General features: G+C 37.4%; 1 protein-coding gene across 5 annotated transcripts in view; it reads left to right on the top strand.

The window, feature by feature from the left end:
- The window catches only part of LOC105478008 (sodium leak channel, non-selective), a 369,785-nt gene that overhangs the window by 155,313 nt on the left and 196,099 nt on the right, over positions 1 to 18,373 (top strand). For all 5 annotated transcript variants that reach the window (XM_071081072.1, XM_071081074.1, XM_071081073.1 and 2 more), the window contains one exon: positions 9,924 to 10,055. In XM_071081072.1, the coding sequence (XP_070937173.1) occupies positions 9,924 to 10,055 (132 nt within the window). The remainder of the gene's footprint in view (positions 1 to 9,923; positions 10,056 to 18,373) is intronic.

The raw sequence follows: 18,373 nt of genomic DNA on the forward strand, positions 1-18,373 counted from the left end.
TATAATATATATGACCCAGACTAGAGTAACAAAGCGAAACACCTTAGAAAAGCCCATAAAATAGTTTCCCCTTCCCACAAGGGTTATTATTTATGACCAATGTATGAGTTTTCAAATACCCTACAGCAGACTCAGAGATGCCATAAGAGCTGGGGGAGATGAGTGGTGAACAATCAAGTTGAAGTCCAGGAGTCCTGACTGTTAGCATTTGCTGCTTTCCATGATGTTAATGCTCCCACCATGGCCAATTTCAAGTCACCAACATGACATCAGTAAACATGAAGGTGGAGAGAGACGCGATTGCAGCTCCAGCACACCACAGCTGGGGAAAGCTACACTCCCACTTCAGTCAGAGATGGCATATACATACATACATGTCATACATGTCTATGTAAACACGTTGCAAAATTTTGTTTGCAAAAAGTGGAATTTTTGATGCCTCCATCCAAAGAACCTATTTTCCAACATCACTGTAGAGGGGAAGAGAGAGGGAGAGTTTTGAGAAGGCACAACCCTTTCTCAAAGCAACACATCCAAAGTGATGCATCACTTCCATTTCTGTTCTGGTGGTGAGAACCAATCACATTGCTCCACTTTAGTAATAATAAGCTGAGTGATGTACATGAGCTATATAGCAGGAAGAGGAAACCAGCTTGGTAGGTATAATAGCTTTTGCTAAACAACAAGGCACCCTAAAACTTAATGGCCTGGACAGACACTAACTTTTGCTCATGAATTTGTGGATCAGTTGAACAGCCCTGCTAGTCTGAGCCAATCTCAGCTGACTACATCTAAGCTCACGCCTGCCTCTGCGGTCAGCCACTCATCAGCTGGCATCTCTGATTTTGGGTGTGGCTCACCATTAATTGAAATGAAGAGAATGGGAGGGCCCATGACCACCTGGCCACCATGAAACAGGCTAGGCTGCAGGGTTGATGTGGTCGCTTGGGGTTCCAAGAGCAGCAAGAGTAAGTTCTGACACACAAGTATTTTCCAAGTCTCTGCTTACCTCACCTTTGCTACCGTCTCACTGACCAAAACAAATCACAGGGCTGAGTCTGGAGTCAGTGTGGAGGATACTACCAAGGATGTGTGGACACAGGGAGGCAAATTCAATTGGAGGCCACTGGATTTTTTCACACAGGCTAAGAGGAATTTGAAAATCACTGGCTTGGCTTCATAATCGATCCTGCTTAGCGGTGATTTCTTTCACACCAGCCATTGGTGGTGCATTTTTCCTTCTTGTTAAAATCTAGTTTGTGTTGTAAAGTCCAGAGGAGCTGGTGATTGAAAAAAATAACATCCACATTTGTTTGTTGATTTGTAATTTGACATCTAACTTTACTCTTACAGAGTAGAGTGAAAGCTATACTCACATGGCCTAGAGATAAAGGGTCTGTTCAGGATTCCCTTACTTGGCTCTTCATTCCAAGAAAGAGAGCCAGCCACTGATAGGGCGTGGCAGCTGGCAGGGTGTCCACCGATATCATACACTCTTGGTACCTTTGTGGAGATTGACTTGTGGATTCCCTTCTGTCCTGACTCTCTAAAGACACATCAGGAACAGACAGATGGGAAAGGCAGTCTTAAGGACATCCACTGGTTCCGTTTTCAGTGTTGATGTAAGTGTTACCTTTTTAATATAAATTCTTTGTATTAGACAGAATAATTGTGTATATTGATAGTAGAAGTAATGAATATCCAGATGTGTTCTAAATAAGGGAAGCAAAAGATGTCCCACTTGCAAATGGGAGATTTATTTTAGGTTTTATGCATTTGGTCTTTTACATTGTGTCCTTGTTCTTATGTTCATGGCTCATATGCAGGATGGTTTCTGAGAATTTCATCGTGTAATTGCATTGTTCTCCAAATACGTTTATTTTGAAATCCAATTAAAACAACTTTTAGTACATGGCTGATGCAGTATTCAGTGGCGGAGACTTGGTTTTACTAAGGTGAGTTATTTTACTCACTCAAGTAGCAATTTAAAGACAAATTTTATTTCTGAGCTGTACTATTAATTATCCTAATTTATATTTATTGCAACCTCTAAGACCACTATTTTGTCTCTTTGTCTACAGTCTTCAGAATCTTTAAGTTATTGTTTCATAGGAAAAATCCTGGAGAAATTTAATAGAAAGAGCTTTTATGAAGTCCTTGAGCATTTATACCACAAAATAAGATAGGATAGCTTTAGATCATTTTGAAAGTTTATAAATTTTCACGGTCTGTTTCAAGATCTCTTCCACCTGATTTCTCATGTTACACCTTCAGACCTTCCCTGTAAGCAACTGACTGCATCTCTACTTTTAAATCCTTATAGTGTTTTCCAAGACTGAAATATGAGAGTTACAGAGCACACTGTGTCCACTACAGGCTAGACTCTACACTAAACTCACTTATTTTCATTTTACAGCCAAAAGATGTAGATGTCATCATACTCATTTCCTCTATGAGAAAACTGAGTCATAGAGAGGTTAAATCCTGCACAGAGACAAGATTTAAACTCAGCTCGTCCTGTCTTCCAAATTGACATTCCATTAACCATGGCAATCTTAAATATTTCTGTGAAGAACAGATTGTCTTCAGCTTTCAGATTTAGGGTTCATGTACTTATACCTTCTATCCAACCACAAATACTTGGTGAGGAAGCTGCTGTCACTCTTTTTTAATATATAGAGCGATGTTGACCAATGAATTTTGACTGCCTGATACAAGGCAAGAGACTACCTGGTTTAGGCTCAAAATGTCTAAGATGTTTCTATCTCTGTGGGCCTAGAAATCTACTTAGACTTTCTGAGCCTGTTTCTCCATATGTAAAGGGGGATGCAAAAGTATCTACCTCACAGAGTTGCTGAGGATTAAAGATGTTATTACATGAGCAAGCAACATGCTTAGAATGAATCTTGGCACAAACCAAGCACTCCAGAAAACAGTAGCTCTTCTTTCAATAATCTATCCTGTTGGTGTCCATTTTAATTGCATGAGGAGCCCTCCCCATGTTTGGCTTAAACTTCCACAGTCTCCTGGGGGGGTTGCTTTCACGGCAGGACTCAGAATCAATGTGGGAAAAAGTGACCTTTTTTGTTCTTCTGCTTGAGGTTGGACTCAGTCCTGTTGTTCCAGACTCATTGTCTCATGACACTTTCTGACACAAAGCAAGATGAAAGCGTTGGTTGCTATTACGAGTTTTATATCTGTAGCTGTCAACGTTACAGAGATCCCTCACCGTCAAGTCACCTTGCATGGAACCCTATGGTCAGGTACCATTTTGTAGCCCTGGGCACTTTTATACAATCATGTTTCATAGAAGGTGATTTGAGCTGGTGTACAGGACGATTTGAGCTGGTGTCTGTCAAAATCGTTGTTAGTTTCCTGTTGCTGCTGTAACAAATAACCACAAATTCCGTGACTTAAAACCACACACATGTATTCTCTTAGAACTCTGCAGTTAGAAGTCCAAATGGACTTCATTAGGCTAAACACAAGGTATCAGCAAGGCTGCATTGCTTTTGGAGACTCTGGGGAAGAAATGACTTCCTTGCCTTTTTCACCTCCTAGAGGCCACCTGTATTTGCGTTTCTTAACTTTGTGAGTCTGTATGGTGTCTTTATAATGCCTCCAAATGGTTGCAAAACTAACACATGCTTTTGTTTTTATGAAGCCAAATGGATTTCGTTGATTTTTGACCATGGAGTTGGGGTACGGGGACAAAGTCGGCGGCCATTTTTGTGTTGGTGTAGTCCAACGTATTACATTCCAGCCAGTATCTGTGGTATTCTGTTCTAGTCATTATAGACTTTTAGAATCATGAAACTGTGAAGCTGTAAATAATCTTATAGATCACCCAGTACAGCCTGCTATTAAGGAGTATCCTCTACAGTAGTGCTTCTAAAAATACAATGTGCCCACATATCACCCGGGAATCACGTTAAAGATACAGATTCCGATTCAGCAGGCCTGTAATGGGGCCTGAGATCCTGCATTCTTTTTTTTTTTTTTTTTTTTTTTTTTTTGAGATGGAGTCTTGCTCTGTCGCCCAGGCTGGAGTGCAGTGGCCGGATCTCAGCTCACTGCAAGCTCCACCTCCCGAGTTTACACCATTCTCCTGCCTCAGCCTCCCGAGTAGCTGGACTACAGGCGCCCGCCACCTCGCCCGGCTAGTTTTTGGTATTTTTTTTAGTAGAAACGGGGTTTCACCGTGTTAGCCAGGATGGTCTCGATCTCCTGAACTCGTGATCCACCCGTCTCGGCCTCCCTGATCCTGCATTCTTAATAAGCTTCCAGGATGCTCCTGGTCCAGGGACCACACTTTGAGTAACAATGTTCTAAAGCGTTCCTGACAGATAATGCTGCCTCGGGAATTAATCTAGTACAGATTCTTTGTATTTTGAAAATTCCAACTGTCATATACACAGATAAGTAATTCTTGGATCAAAGCCAATCTAAAAACATATCCAAAACTCCTCTGCTTTTAAAAAATGTAAACCAAAATGACATTGCAATTAAAAGAAACTTTAAAAAATTGAATGTGTATGTAGTCTGAAGGACCTTATATTAAAATATACAAGTAAAAAAGAATATGCACACACATATGTGAATACACATATGTACACACATACACATATATTAGAGATGTATGTGTTCATCTGTCTACACAGATAGGTAGAGGGATACGTCATGCATCCATATTAAATAATGCAATTGTGAAGACTTCAAGTCACGTAGTATTTTGTGGCACTGACTCAACTTTAACATTTTCCTTTATATTATTTTTTATTAGAAAATAAAAAATTGAAAAGTACCAATTTGGACTTTCCTGTATATACAAGCATAAATCTAAATGTAATGTCATCAGCCTTTTTACATTAAAGAAACTGACACCCAGTTTCAAGCACTGGCTGAATTGAATTGAGTTGAAGTGGGCCATGCCACTAGCTCTAACTTTAAAGCTGGAGTTACTGATTTTAATATTTAAATGTAGGTACTGCACATATTTATCACCTTAATTCTTATTTAATATTTGAAAGTTACTGCTTTGGAGAAAGTCAGCTAAATAATGGTGATTATAGTGTATCAAAATCCATTGTAAGTGATTATTTTAATAACTCTGAACCAACAGGGACACGTAGACATTCAGACAAAAAACAACCTAATTATAATGACAGCACCAAAGTGAAGCTGTGACAGTTACAAAACCAATTTAAAAGTTTCTTGACAGCCATGGCTAAAAGCTTTGTTTGGATCTTTTAGTAATAATAGTTTACTTAAGACATAAATCCACAGTTAAGGAAAATAGAAAAAGAAAGTTGTGGCTTTTCTGCCATGCAGATGAAATGGAAATCAGCAGAAATGTTTTTAATAGAACATTATGCTGAAAGGAGTATAGAAAAGGAATAATAGTTATGGAATTTAACTCTCACAATGCAAGAAAGACTAAATAACAATAAAAATTTTAATGCACATAGAAACGTGCCAGATAATAATTTGCCTATCTGTGTGACGAAGGTCAATCATTCCTGCAAGTAAATTGATGTGCATATAAACATGTTGATTGGCAGCTCTAGAATTTGATTTTGTATTACCTGTAAAATAAAGTCAAAGGCAAATGAATATGCATCAATAGCCACAGTGACAGGAAGCCTTAATAAAAATCTACTTTCCCAATGTCAATGGCATGCCTCAAATTATTAGATCCTTGTCAATGTTTCTTACCTCACTAGATTCTGGGCTTTGATATGCCACATAATTAATTCTTTGACCTCAGGTAATTAATTTCTCATTCCTGAACAGAAAAAATGCTTGATTCACGAAATTGCATTCCTTTTTTCTGTAAACCTTTGTAGAATATTTGTAAGTGTAATCACCATTCTAAGCCCTTTACAAATACTGACTCATTTAAAATTAGTAACAACTCTTTGGAGTAGGTACTCTTTTCTCCACTTTATCAATGAGAAAACAGAGGTTTAAGTAACTTCCCTGAGGCCACAGTGCCAGTAAGTGGTGGAGTCTCAGCTTCAGGCAGTTTGGCCCAGAGCCCATGCTGTAGGATAAGGACGACTCCATGAAACACATACATAGAGTCATAGAGACATTGGCAGTGCTCAGAGGAGGCAGTTCTTGTTCTCTTAACCTATTTTAAGGCTGTACTTTAGCTAGGCTCTTTGAGTTGCAAGGACTAAAGGATTCTCAGGTCAGATCAGATAGTAAGGCCATATGTTCATAAATACCCAGAAGAAATGAAACCTCAGAAAGAGGATGTGTGGTGGCACTAGTCCCTGGGCAGATGTGGCTCAGCGGTGTGTTGTTTGCACTCATTTCCTTCCCATAGGTCTGCTTCTCTCTCCTCTTTCTGCTGCCCAGGGCTTTCAGCCTCCACTCTCTCCATGTAAGTATTCTCTACCCCACAGTGGGCAGTGGGCCCCAGAATGGACTTTAAATAGACTAGGGTAAGAGCCTGATTCTGTTGTGTACTTGCTGTGTGAACTTGGAAAAATGACTTAGTCTTTCTGAACTGTGTGAAATGTGACTAATATATCTCACCATACAGAGCTATGGTGGATATTAAAGTAGATAAAACAAATAAAATATGAATAATATGGATTGTGACCAAGTGGGATTTATCCCTGGGATACAACGATGATTCAGCATATGGAAATAAATCTATGTGATACAGCCTATCAACAGAATGAAGGATAAAAACTATATGATCATTTCAATTCATACTGAAAAAGCATTTGGCAAAATTCTACATCTCTTCATGGTAAAACCCGTCAACAAAACTAGGGATAGAAAAAACATATGTCAACATAATAAAAGCCATATATGACAGACCCACAGCTAGTATCATACTGAATGGGGAAAAACTGAAAGCCTTCCCTCTAATATCTGGAACATGACAAGGATGCCCACTATCACCTCTGTTATTCAACATAGTACTGGAAGTCCCAGCTAGAAAAATAGGGCAAGAGAAAGATATAAAGGGCATCCAAATTGGAAAGGAAGAAGTCAAATTATCCTTGTTTGCAGATGACACGATCTTACATTTGGAAAAACCTAAAGACTCCACGAGGAAACTATTAGAACTGATGAACAAATTCAGTAATGTTGCAGGATACAAAATCAACATACAAAAATTAGTAGCATCTCTATAAGCTAACAGCAAACAATGTTAAAAAGAAATCAAGAAAGTAATCCCATTTACGGTAACTACAAATAAAATAAAATTCATTGCAATTAACAAAAAAATTGAAAGATCTCTGTAATGAACACTATAAAACAGTGATGAAAGAAATCGAAGAGGACACCAAAAATGGAAAAATATTCCATGTTCATGGATTGGAAGAATCAATATTGTTAAAATGTTCATACTACCCAAAGCAGTCTACAGATGCAATTAAATCCTTATCAAAATACCAATGATATTCTTCACAGAAATAGAAAAAAATTCTAAAATTATTTGAAACCACAGAAGAGCCAAAGCTATCCTAAGCAAAATGAACAAAGCTGGGGGAATCACATGACCTGACTTCAATTTATAATTCAAAGCTATAGTAACCAAAACGCCATAGTACCACCATAAAAACAGACACAGAGACCAATGTAACAGAAGAGAGAACCCAGAAAGAAATCCACATACCTACAGTGAACTCCTTTTTAACAAAGATGCCAAGAACATACACTGGGGAAAAGACAGTTTCTTCAAAAAATGGTCCTGGACATCCGTATGCAGAAGAATGAAACTAAACCCCTATCTCTGTCAATCAAATCAAAATGGATTAAAGGCTTAAAGCTAAGACCTCAAACTATGAAATTACTATTAGAAAACATTGGGGAAAATCTCCAGGATATTGGACTGGGCAAGGATTTTATGAGCAATACCCCCATAAGCGCAGGCAACCAAAGCAAAAATGGACAAATGGGATTACATCGAGTTACAAAGCTTCTGCACAGCAAAAAATACAATTAAAACCAAGTGAAGAGACAACACACAGAATTCAAGAAAATATTTGCAAATTACCGCTCTGACAAAGTATTAATAACCAGAATATATAAGGACCTCAAACAACTCTATAGGAAAAATCTAATAATCTGATCAAAAGATGGGCAAAAGATTTGAACAGACATTTCTCAAAAGAAGACATGCAAATGATGCAAACAGGCATATGAAAAGGTGATCAACATCACTGATCATCAGAGAAATGCAAATGAAAACTACAATAAGACATCGTGTCACCCCAGTTAAAATGGTTTATATTCACAAGTCGGGCAATAATAAATACTGGTGAGGATGCAGAGAAAAGGGAACCCTTGTACGCTGTTGGTGGGAATGTAAATTAGCACAACTACTATGGAGAACAGTTTGAAGGTTCCTCAAAAAACTAAAAATTGGGCTGCTGTAATTTCACAATCCCACTGCTGGGCATACACCCAAAAGAAAGGAAATAAGTATATCTAAGAGAAATCTTCACTCCCATGTTTGCTGCAACACTGTTTACAATAGCCAAGATTTGGAAGTAACCTAAGTGTCCATCAACAGATGAATGGATAAAGAAAATACAGTACATATGCATAATGGAGTACTATTCAACCATAATAAAGAACGAGATCCAGTCATTTGTAACAGCATGGATGGAACTGGAGATCATTATGTTAAGCGAAGTAAGCCAGGCACAGAAAGACACACATCACATGTTCTCACTTATTTCTGGGATCACAAAATCAATGTCATCAAACTCATGGACATAGAGAGTAGAGGATGGTTGCCAGAGGCTGGGATGGGTACTGGGGGGCCGGGGGGAAGTAGGGATGTTTAATGGGAACAAAAAAAAATAGAAAGAATAAACAAGACCTACTATTTGATAGCACAATAGGGTGACTGCAGTCAATAATAATAATTGTACATTTTAAAATAACTTAAAGAGTGTAATGTAATTGTTTGTAACTCAAAGGATACATCATTCTCCATGATGTGCTTGTTCCACATTGCATGTCTGTATCAAAACATCTTATGTACTCCATAAAAAAAAAAATATATATATATATATATACACACACATACATACACATACTTACTGTGTACCCACAAATATTTTAATGTGAATAATATGGCCTGGAACATAGTAGCCATTTAATATATGATAACCTTTATAATAATACTCATTAGTTTTTAATGTTTAATTATCTCTATCTTAATGTAGGCAGTAGACAGACTTGGACCAGACTTGGGTTCCAGTATTGAGTCCATCTTCAATCCCTGTGTGACAGTGGGAAAGTTATTTAGCCTCTTTGAACGTCAGTTTCCTTATTAGAATAGGTTCCAAGGGCTGTTATGAGTTAATTTATGTAAAGCACCTAGAAAAACTCCAAGTACATAGCAAGTACAATGTAGATGTCAGTTACTAGAAGTTGTAGTAAAATTTTCAACAAATATTTTTGGAAGTAATAAGTAAAAAAAACAAATCTTAGGTTTCTCCTATTTCTCCTGTTGTATAATAATCATCTCTAAAATGTTTTTATCCACAGTATTCTCCCTTAACACAGAATAAAGTAATACTTGTTTTGTGTTACTAGCTTTTTAAAAGCCATTTATCCATACAGTCAGAATTAAGGATAAATACTACCCAATCAACCGATTAAAAAATTAAGATGCAAGCTATACACAAATTAAGTGATACATATTTTCCATGTTTAGTCAAAAGTCTCTGAAACCATCTTCCTAGTCATTGTGTAGCTGCCTGAAAGGAAGGTCCTCTTGCCCGCCCAGTTCAGCAGTAGGGGACATGGATGGCTTTATCTTGGAGGCTCTGTTTTGCAGAGCAGCACATCACCAAGGTGCTGTCAGCCAAGGCCTAGGCCCGTCCATTACATTTAATCATGAGGTTTATTTCTTTGTTAAGAGTCTGTCTGTTTTGCCCCCTCAGAAAATGATGCGATCATCGGTTTTCCACATGTTCATCCTGAGCATGGTGACCGTCGACGTGATCGTGGCAGCTAGCAACTACTACAAAGGAGAGAACTTCAGGAGGCAGTACGACGAGTTCTACCTGGCGGAGGTAAGCAGCCCTGCGCCGGGAAGATCGCTGGGCAGCGAGCAGGCCAAGCGCGGACGGTGCCTCTTAGAGATGCGAAAGGGAAGTGTAGCCTGTTCATTACTTGACTTTCACCAAAGCTGAATCATTGTCTGCTTCTTAAGTGGTTCCTCTGGTCATGGTGTGGTAACCCTTTTTCCCTGGGCCTTTCTCTAGGATCTTGCTGTTTTCCTATCCACCTCTTATTATCTCTCCCCTTCTCAGCTTACATTAGTTTGTTTTCTGCTAAGTACAAGCAGGCACAGATTCAGAAGATCATAAACAAGTAGGTCAGCTTAACAATACCTAGAAGGGGGCTGGAAGGAAATATAGAGAGATGATAATGATGATTACTGCTCTAGAAATGGGTGTTACAACCTACATTAAAGACATCAATTAAAGGTAGGTTTCATGATTAAATAAGTAAGCATCTCCCTAGCACTCTACATATCATATTAGAGTTTTGGAATAGTACTTTCTATTGATAAAGTAATTTAGTTAATACCTGATTCTTAAAATATTTTAATTTTTATTTCTTTCAATAAGCATTTTGCATTTATAATAAAACATTTTAATAATTTTCCAAGATCTTTGTTTTTTTCAATGTAAAAAGTTACCTAAACTATATCTCAGAATTCAATGGTTACATATTTATGAAAAACTTGATTGACAACATAGAAACCCATTCATCGTGTGAGTGAGGTATACATATACAGTTGTACGATGCTTTAATAAATCCAACCTATGAAAAAGTAAACTGAAAAAGCAGAAAAGTCACAATTTGATTATTTCATATTACCAAAGCATTTTTCACATAAAAAAATCAATTTGTCATATAATTAAGTGTTATTAGATTCCTAGAATTCTCTCAGTACATTTAAAAACATATTTGGTTAATAAAAGTTTAGTCTACCCACACACAAACTTTTCTGAAAAAGAATTGATTGCATGTACCTATTGAGTGTAGACATCTATGTGGATATCAAGAAACTTGTAAGTAGTCACTTCTGAGTTCTCCTCTTCATGGAAGTGTATCTCCTGAAACAAAAAACTTTCACTGGACTACAGTCTCTGTGATGCAACATTGGCCCAATAGCTACCTGGTATATGGAGCTTACAATCTAGCAAAAAAAAAAAAAAAAAAGTAAGCCATAAGAGTTTTGTGCTATGGAGAACTAATGACAGGGGCTGATGAAGAAATTATATCCAGCCCAGCCTCTGAAAAATAGGTATAATTTTGCTGAAAATCAAGCACACAATGAATGGATTGTCATTAAAAGCAGAGAGAAGGTCAGGTATGGTGGCTCACGCCTGTAATCCCAGCACTTTGGGAGGCCTAGGCGGACGGATCACAAGGTCAGGAGTTCGGGACCAGTCTGGCCAACATGGTGAAACCCAGTCTCTACTAAAAATACAAAAAATGAGCCACATGTAGTGTCAGGCGCCTGTAATCCCAGCTACTCTGGAGGCTGAGGCAGGAGAATTACTTGAACCTGGGAGGCGGTGGTTGCAGTGAGCCGATATCACACCACTGAATTCCAGCCCGGGCAACAGAGTGAGACTCCATCTCAAAAAAAAAAAAAAAAAAAAAAAAAAAAAAAAAGCAGAGAGACACCTGGACTGATACTAATATTTGCAGGTAAATTTCTAACACACGGAAAGAACAATGAAGGAAGCCTCATCAAGTTATTTCTTTTTTTCCCAGGAAGTCAGAAGCAAGGTCTGCATCTGGCCAGATAATAAGATAATGCAGTGGAAAGCTGAGGAAGAAAGGGGAGAGGGAAGAGGTGCCTGGGGATAGGCAAAAAATTAACAATACAGCAAATGCAATATTAAAGATCCATTTAGGACTACAAATTTATAGTGACACCAAGACAGATCTGCAACTTTTTAGCCCTGTATAAGAAGAGGGAAAAGCAACATTTAAATCAATCCAGCTTTAGGGTTTTTTTTTCAGGCTGGGGGAACTGAGAAACAAGGGGAAAAGATGGATTGCTGGCAATGATGGCAATGATGGCCCTGTGGTCTCTGTTGGATGTGGACTGGAGGAGTGAAGGTGAAGGATCAATGGTCTCTATATGGTTAAAGAACAGGTACCACCGAAGTGATGGAATAATAGAACTAGAAAAGGTTGTGATCAGAGAGTGGAGTCCAGGATTTTACCATTCCGTAATAATTCTGAGTAATGAAATACAAAATCTAGGGTGTCACATGGATGTCAGTGACTTAAACACATTGATGGAGTCAAGGAAGAAATGGAAAGGACTGTTGAAGCTAAGGCACTGGCTGAGTCTTGACATGGACACTGAAGTCACTCAGAGCGAGGCCAGTTCTTGGAGAGAAGAGTGGAGTCAGGGAGCAAAGTCACGGGGAATGAGCAAGTGACTGATGAACAGATTGACAGAAGGACAGAAGGCAACACAGGGAGAGTGGGTGCCTTCTTTCCTTCTGTTGGTGAATTCATACATTCCATGAGATATGTTTTAACCTCATGGAATACATTGCAAAGGAGTATCAAGGAGTAATGGTTGGGGCACATCTTCCTTGTCCACATATTCTACTAGAAAGGGCTGGAAAGGGCTGCAGGGGCAACTCATGCATTTGGGAGAGAATCAGTTGAAGCACAGACAGAAAGTAGATTCTGGGAACAAAAACTGAGAATGTAGAGGAAATTATTTAACATAGAAGAGACTCAAAGATTACTTCAAGGCTCTGAGGAGGGAGAGGTGGGAAGATCGATGAGATGGAAGAATGATACAAGAGTAATGGCACCAGTAGGTAAAGAGCTGCTGACAAAAATGCCAGGGAACAAAAGCAAAAATGACCACAAGAGATTACAATTATGCTAATCTCTCTGGGAGGAGGAATCTGCATCTGCTCCTGAGGGAATCCTGACATTAGAGATTACGATAACATTGCTTTTGTGATCTAGCCCAGGGTAGGCAGGTGGTCACACTACACCAATCCTGGAGCATAAGTGAAGAGGCCCTCCACACTGGCAACAGCAAGGGATGGAATTCTTTAGTAAATTTTACCTAACATTTTCACATACAAAATTGATCCTTTCCTAATGTATTTATGTATGGTAGATGATTTATCCTCATACTATAAGAAATTCCAACAAAATGTCAAATAATTGAATACTGTAGAGTTGACTGGTTATTATTCAAGTGTATTGTAGAGTCTAGGAGTAGTTGGTAAATCCTTGTCTTTTTCTCTTTTATATAATATTAAAACTAAAAACAACCCCAACAACAGACAGACAGGACTGGATGGTGGAATTCAGTTTATATTGTGTGTCCAATAATTGTTGTCCCTGACAATAATAAGAAGAAAAGGGGTAGGAGGAAACTTTGAGCGGTGGTGGATATGTCAATGGCATTGATGGTAATAGTTTCACGGGGGTATGCTTATTCCCAAATTTATCACACTGGTTTACGTGAATGCAGCTTTTTATATGTCATTCATTCTTAACAAAGTGGCAAATCAGTTAACCAGCTAACAACTAACTCTTTGAAATCCTGGAAAAAATAAATAAATAAATAAACTAGGTAGTGGTGGTTTTGTTCACTTAAACAACCAGATAGACCCCATCAGTTTACTCTTGAACTACTTAAGCATTCTGAATTTGTTCCACTCTAGGTTTTGGGGGTTTTGGTGGTTTTTTTGTTGTTTCCTCCTTCTTCCTCCTCCTCCTCCTCTTCTTCTTCTTCTTCCTCCTCCTCCTCCTCCTCCTTTTCCTTCTTCTTGTTCTTCTTCTTCTTCCTTCCTCTTCCTCCCCCTCCCCTCCCCTCCCCTCCCCTCCCCCTCCCCTCCCCCTCCCCCTCCCCTTCCCCTTCCCCTCCCTCTCCCCCTCATCCTCCTCCTCCTCCTCCTCTTCTTCTTCTTCTTTTTCTTCTTCTTCTTCTTCTTCTTCTTCTTCCTCTTCTTTTTTTTTTTTGAGACAGTCCCACCCTGTCACTCAGGCTGGAGTGTAGTGGCACCATCTCGGCTCACTGTGACCTCTGCCTCCTGAGTTCCAGTGGTTCTTTTGCCTCAGCCTCTCAAGTAGCTGGGATAACAGGCACACCCAGCTAATTTTTATATTTTTAGTAGAGATGGGGTTTCGCCATATTGGTCAGGCTGGTGTTGAACTCCTAGGCTCGAGCGATCCACCCATCTCAGCCTTCCAGAGTGCTGGAATTACAGGCATGAGCCACCACTCCCGGCCTTTTCACTCTGTTTTTTATTTTGTGTGTCTGGCTTTCCCCAAGTATGTTTGGTTTTAATTAAAATTACATTGCCATTTCTCTTTGTATTAGAAACTTATACATGAGACAAAGTTATTTGTTTCCAATGAGTGTGAAAAAGTCAATTTAATTAAGCTTACTTTTTCATAATATATTCTATTTTTATAAGGTTTATAAAAATGGCTTGAGTTTAGGCCAGGGGTCGGCAAACTCCTGCAGACCCAGATAGTAAACATTTTGCCTTTTGTAGACCACCCTCTCTCTGTCTCAACTACTCAACTCTGCAATTGTACAAAAGTGAGTGTGGTCTCAGAATGGTTGTTTTCCAATAAAATTTTATTTACAAAAATGGATCTTGGTTTAAGCTATAGAAACAGAGAGCATGTCAACTAACACTCTCATATTAAAGTCAAATATTTTAACATTGACAACAATAAAGCTACCATTTTTTGGAGGGCCCATTATGCACCAAGTGCTTTAAAAGAATTCATTGTCTCATTTAATTCTCAAAATAGTTATAATAACAGCAATTCAAGTTTGTAGACTATAATGATGCAGTATTTAAGGCAATAGCGTTATGTAATATTTTGAAAAGTTTATTTTTAAAATAGATCACAACAGGTCATGAGCTTTTAAAGAAGTAATTTTTTAAGTTCCTACATATTCCAGAATAAATTATTTAGAAAATCTAAAATAAATCACTTTACCCATTAGGAGCCAACTCACAGTCTAAAAATCACCCTTTAAGAATAAATTAAGCTGCTTAGCTTCTGTTGAGAAGCTGGGGACTTGTTTTGTTACTTTGGATTAATTAACCTAAATTTAGAATTAGGTAAGAAACAGGAAAAAGTTTACATCTTTTCTAGCCTATGATAAATTGAAAAAGGTAAAGTTTATTTTCCTCTGTAAGAATTTTAACTTTTCATTTTGGTCTAAGAGAATATATTATTATTGCACATAAAATCATATTGTATAATGAACATAATTACATTTTAAAATATATATTCTTGTTTTCTTAAGAAATAATAAAATATGAGCAATATTTTTCTTATTGTTATATATGAATGTATTTGTATCCATTAGGCTGTACATTTAACAAAATTTATCAGCACAGCACAGGAGATTAACAACTTTAACAAAATTCTTCTTTTGAGAAACTCACAAACAGATGGGAGATATACAACAAGCAAGCAAACGGTCCTACAGAGGCCCAAAGTTAGCTCTTTGTCACCTCCTAGCATTATCCCCAGCTATGTTCTCTGATTTCCTCTAGACCTATCTGAATGGGGAGCTCAGCCCTCTTCCACCTCCTGGTGTTAAGTTTTAATGAGTACGGTCATGTTTTCTAATGAACCCAAAGGGGAGAAGGAGGTCCCAGGACTCTGTGCTGCATACTCCACAGTAAATTAACTAAAACTCCTCTTTCTCTCAACTCTGTCTGTCCCTCCTACCCAGCCTACTCCCACATCTCCCCAACTTGTCATCAGCCAGGCAGGCTCTTCCCCTGCTACTCATGCACAGCAATTCCACTCCACCCCCAGACTTGCATCTTCACTTGCTCTTTGTTGAGCTAAACAAAGAAGTCTGCTATTAAGAGGATCTAGATTCATCAGAAAAGAAAGTATCATCTATTACTTAAGCCCTCTTAGTCCCTCACAGGAAATATTTCTTTTAAATACATTCAGAGTTTCTCTGCAAAGATTTCACAGGGATATAAAATTCTTTATCTCATTTTAATGACAAAGACAGAGAACAGAGAGGAAGAAGGGCCTAGTATCCTTTCTTACATGGCAGTTGTGCTTGGTGATGGAGAATCAGAGGTAAATAAAGTAAATAAGGCATGGCCATGGATGTGTGACTCTAGGGACCTCTTTCTACTCTTAGGAGCTATAGTTCTGTGAGAATCTAAAGAGATTATCGGGTATAATCTTGAGTGAGGTTTATACCTAAAATTTGTAGCAGTAACATGATTTATCAAAGAAATTTTAATGAATCTAGAAGAAGAAATTAAGAACAATTTCCAAGTCAGTGTTTATCTCAACACATCATATCCATATGAGCAGTTTCAGTTATTAAATCCATGTTTCCAGTAGATCTAAAAATCATTCTCTATTGTGGTAGGGAACAAAATTATGTATTAAGTTGTCTTGTTGGAGGGAATGAGTCATAATCTGCCAAGATGCTAGTTCGTTAAGAGAAGTTACAGCTTGAGAGAATGTTGTTTCTAAAACAGATTATTGATGAAGCAAAAGGTGCTGAGACTAAATTAATTTTACATAAATAAGATTTGGGCAGGATTATACCTATTTATGTCAGACACCTATGATGTCAGAAGCAACCGTTAGCCTTTGCATATTAATGTGATTATTTTGCAGGATTCTTTTTCTACAGTTATTTATTTTTCCTTCTTTTTGAAATTTCTATCCTTTGAAAATATGTGACTTTCTTTTACTTCCTTCTTAATTAGAAAGTATTTCAGAAATTCAACCCATAGAGAAATATTATAACAAATATTTGTGGGTCCATCACCCAGATTTTTAAAAAATTAATAGCTTTTCATGTTTGGATCAGGTTTTTCATTCAGAAATAAAATGTCATTAGTAGAGTAGAAGCTCCCTGTGTACTACTTCTTGATCTCCTCCTTCTCCCTAATCTACAGAGAACTATATTCATCATATCAATAAATGTTTTATAATAGTATGAAGTATTAAGATGCCGCTTTTCTCTTTCACTCATCATTATATTTGGGAAATTGATTCATGTCAATTTAAGCATGCATTTATTTGTTCTGCATATAAGGGCAATGGGTATTTCAATTGCTTCCAACTTTTTGCTGTTGAAAACAATACCTCAGTAAACATTCTCATTTGAGTTTCTGTGCACATTTGGGAGAGTTCTTTCTAAACATATCCCTAGACTTAAAATTGTGAATTTGTTAGATACGCTCACTTTCAACTTTACTAAATATTGCTAAATTGAACTTCAAAATGCTTGTGTCAATTTACATTCCTACCAGGATATATGAGCAGCTCTACTTCATGCTACATTTTTATGTTCAGGATTTTTAATTTTCTTATAATTTAATATAATCATTATAGTCTTAATATACATTTTCTTGGTTACTACAGAGATTTGACCTTTTTTTCATATTCTGTCAGTCCTGAGTTTCATCTTCTATAATTTTACCTGTTTAATCTGTACCATAATTGATTTTTCAGTTATCTAGTAATATGCAGTGCAGACATCTCCCAGCATTCAGCTGGTCTTTTAACTTTTATTTGCTGTCTTTTCTTCAATAGAAGTTATTAATTTTAACACTGCAAGATATAGTCATCTTTAATTTTTTGTTCAGTGCTTTTTGTGTCTTATCTATACCACAGTTACGAAAGACATTCTCTTATAGTAAAGGCTAGAGTTTTCAAGTTGTGCTTTTTCAATATTAGACTCCAATACATTTGGAATAAGATAAGGACTTGAATTTTTTCCCATATATAAACAATTGTCCTTCAAAGATTCATTGAAAATTCATTCTTTCCTCACTCCTGTAGTGCCATTTCTGTCTTATGTCAGGTTTACACATGTGCACGATTGTATTTCTGGACACCTCAGTCTGTGTCTATACATCAAAGCTTTAGTTGATAAGATGTTGTCATAAGTGCTATCCTTTATAATAAACCTTGAGATCTATTAGGGCAAGCTCACTGATGTTGATATTCTTCTTCAGATTTGTTTTATCTGTTCTTGGCCTTGCTATTCTTGCTCTACATTACGAAAATTTAATTCACTTTACTAATGAGATTTTAATTGATGTTAAGAACATCTCTATTCAAATATTCTAACCTTCCTTAGCATTTTCCAATAATGCTTCATAATTTTCTCCAAAGGTCTTCCACATTTTTTTGTTAGAGTCATGCCTACATATCCTACAGTTTCTTTTATGAATGAAATAATTTCAATTAAATTTTTATTGATGTAGGAATAATATTAATTTTTTTTTATATTGACCTCATTCATAGCCAGCAACTTTACTACAATTTGTTGTTTGTGATCATCTATAGACTTGATTGGAATTTC

This window comes from Macaca nemestrina, chromosome 16 (assembly GCF_043159975.1).
Source record: "Macaca nemestrina isolate mMacNem1 chromosome 16, mMacNem.hap1, whole genome shotgun sequence".
In the NCBI taxonomy this organism is placed as follows: Eukaryota; Metazoa; Chordata; class Mammalia; order Primates; family Cercopithecidae; genus Macaca; species Macaca nemestrina.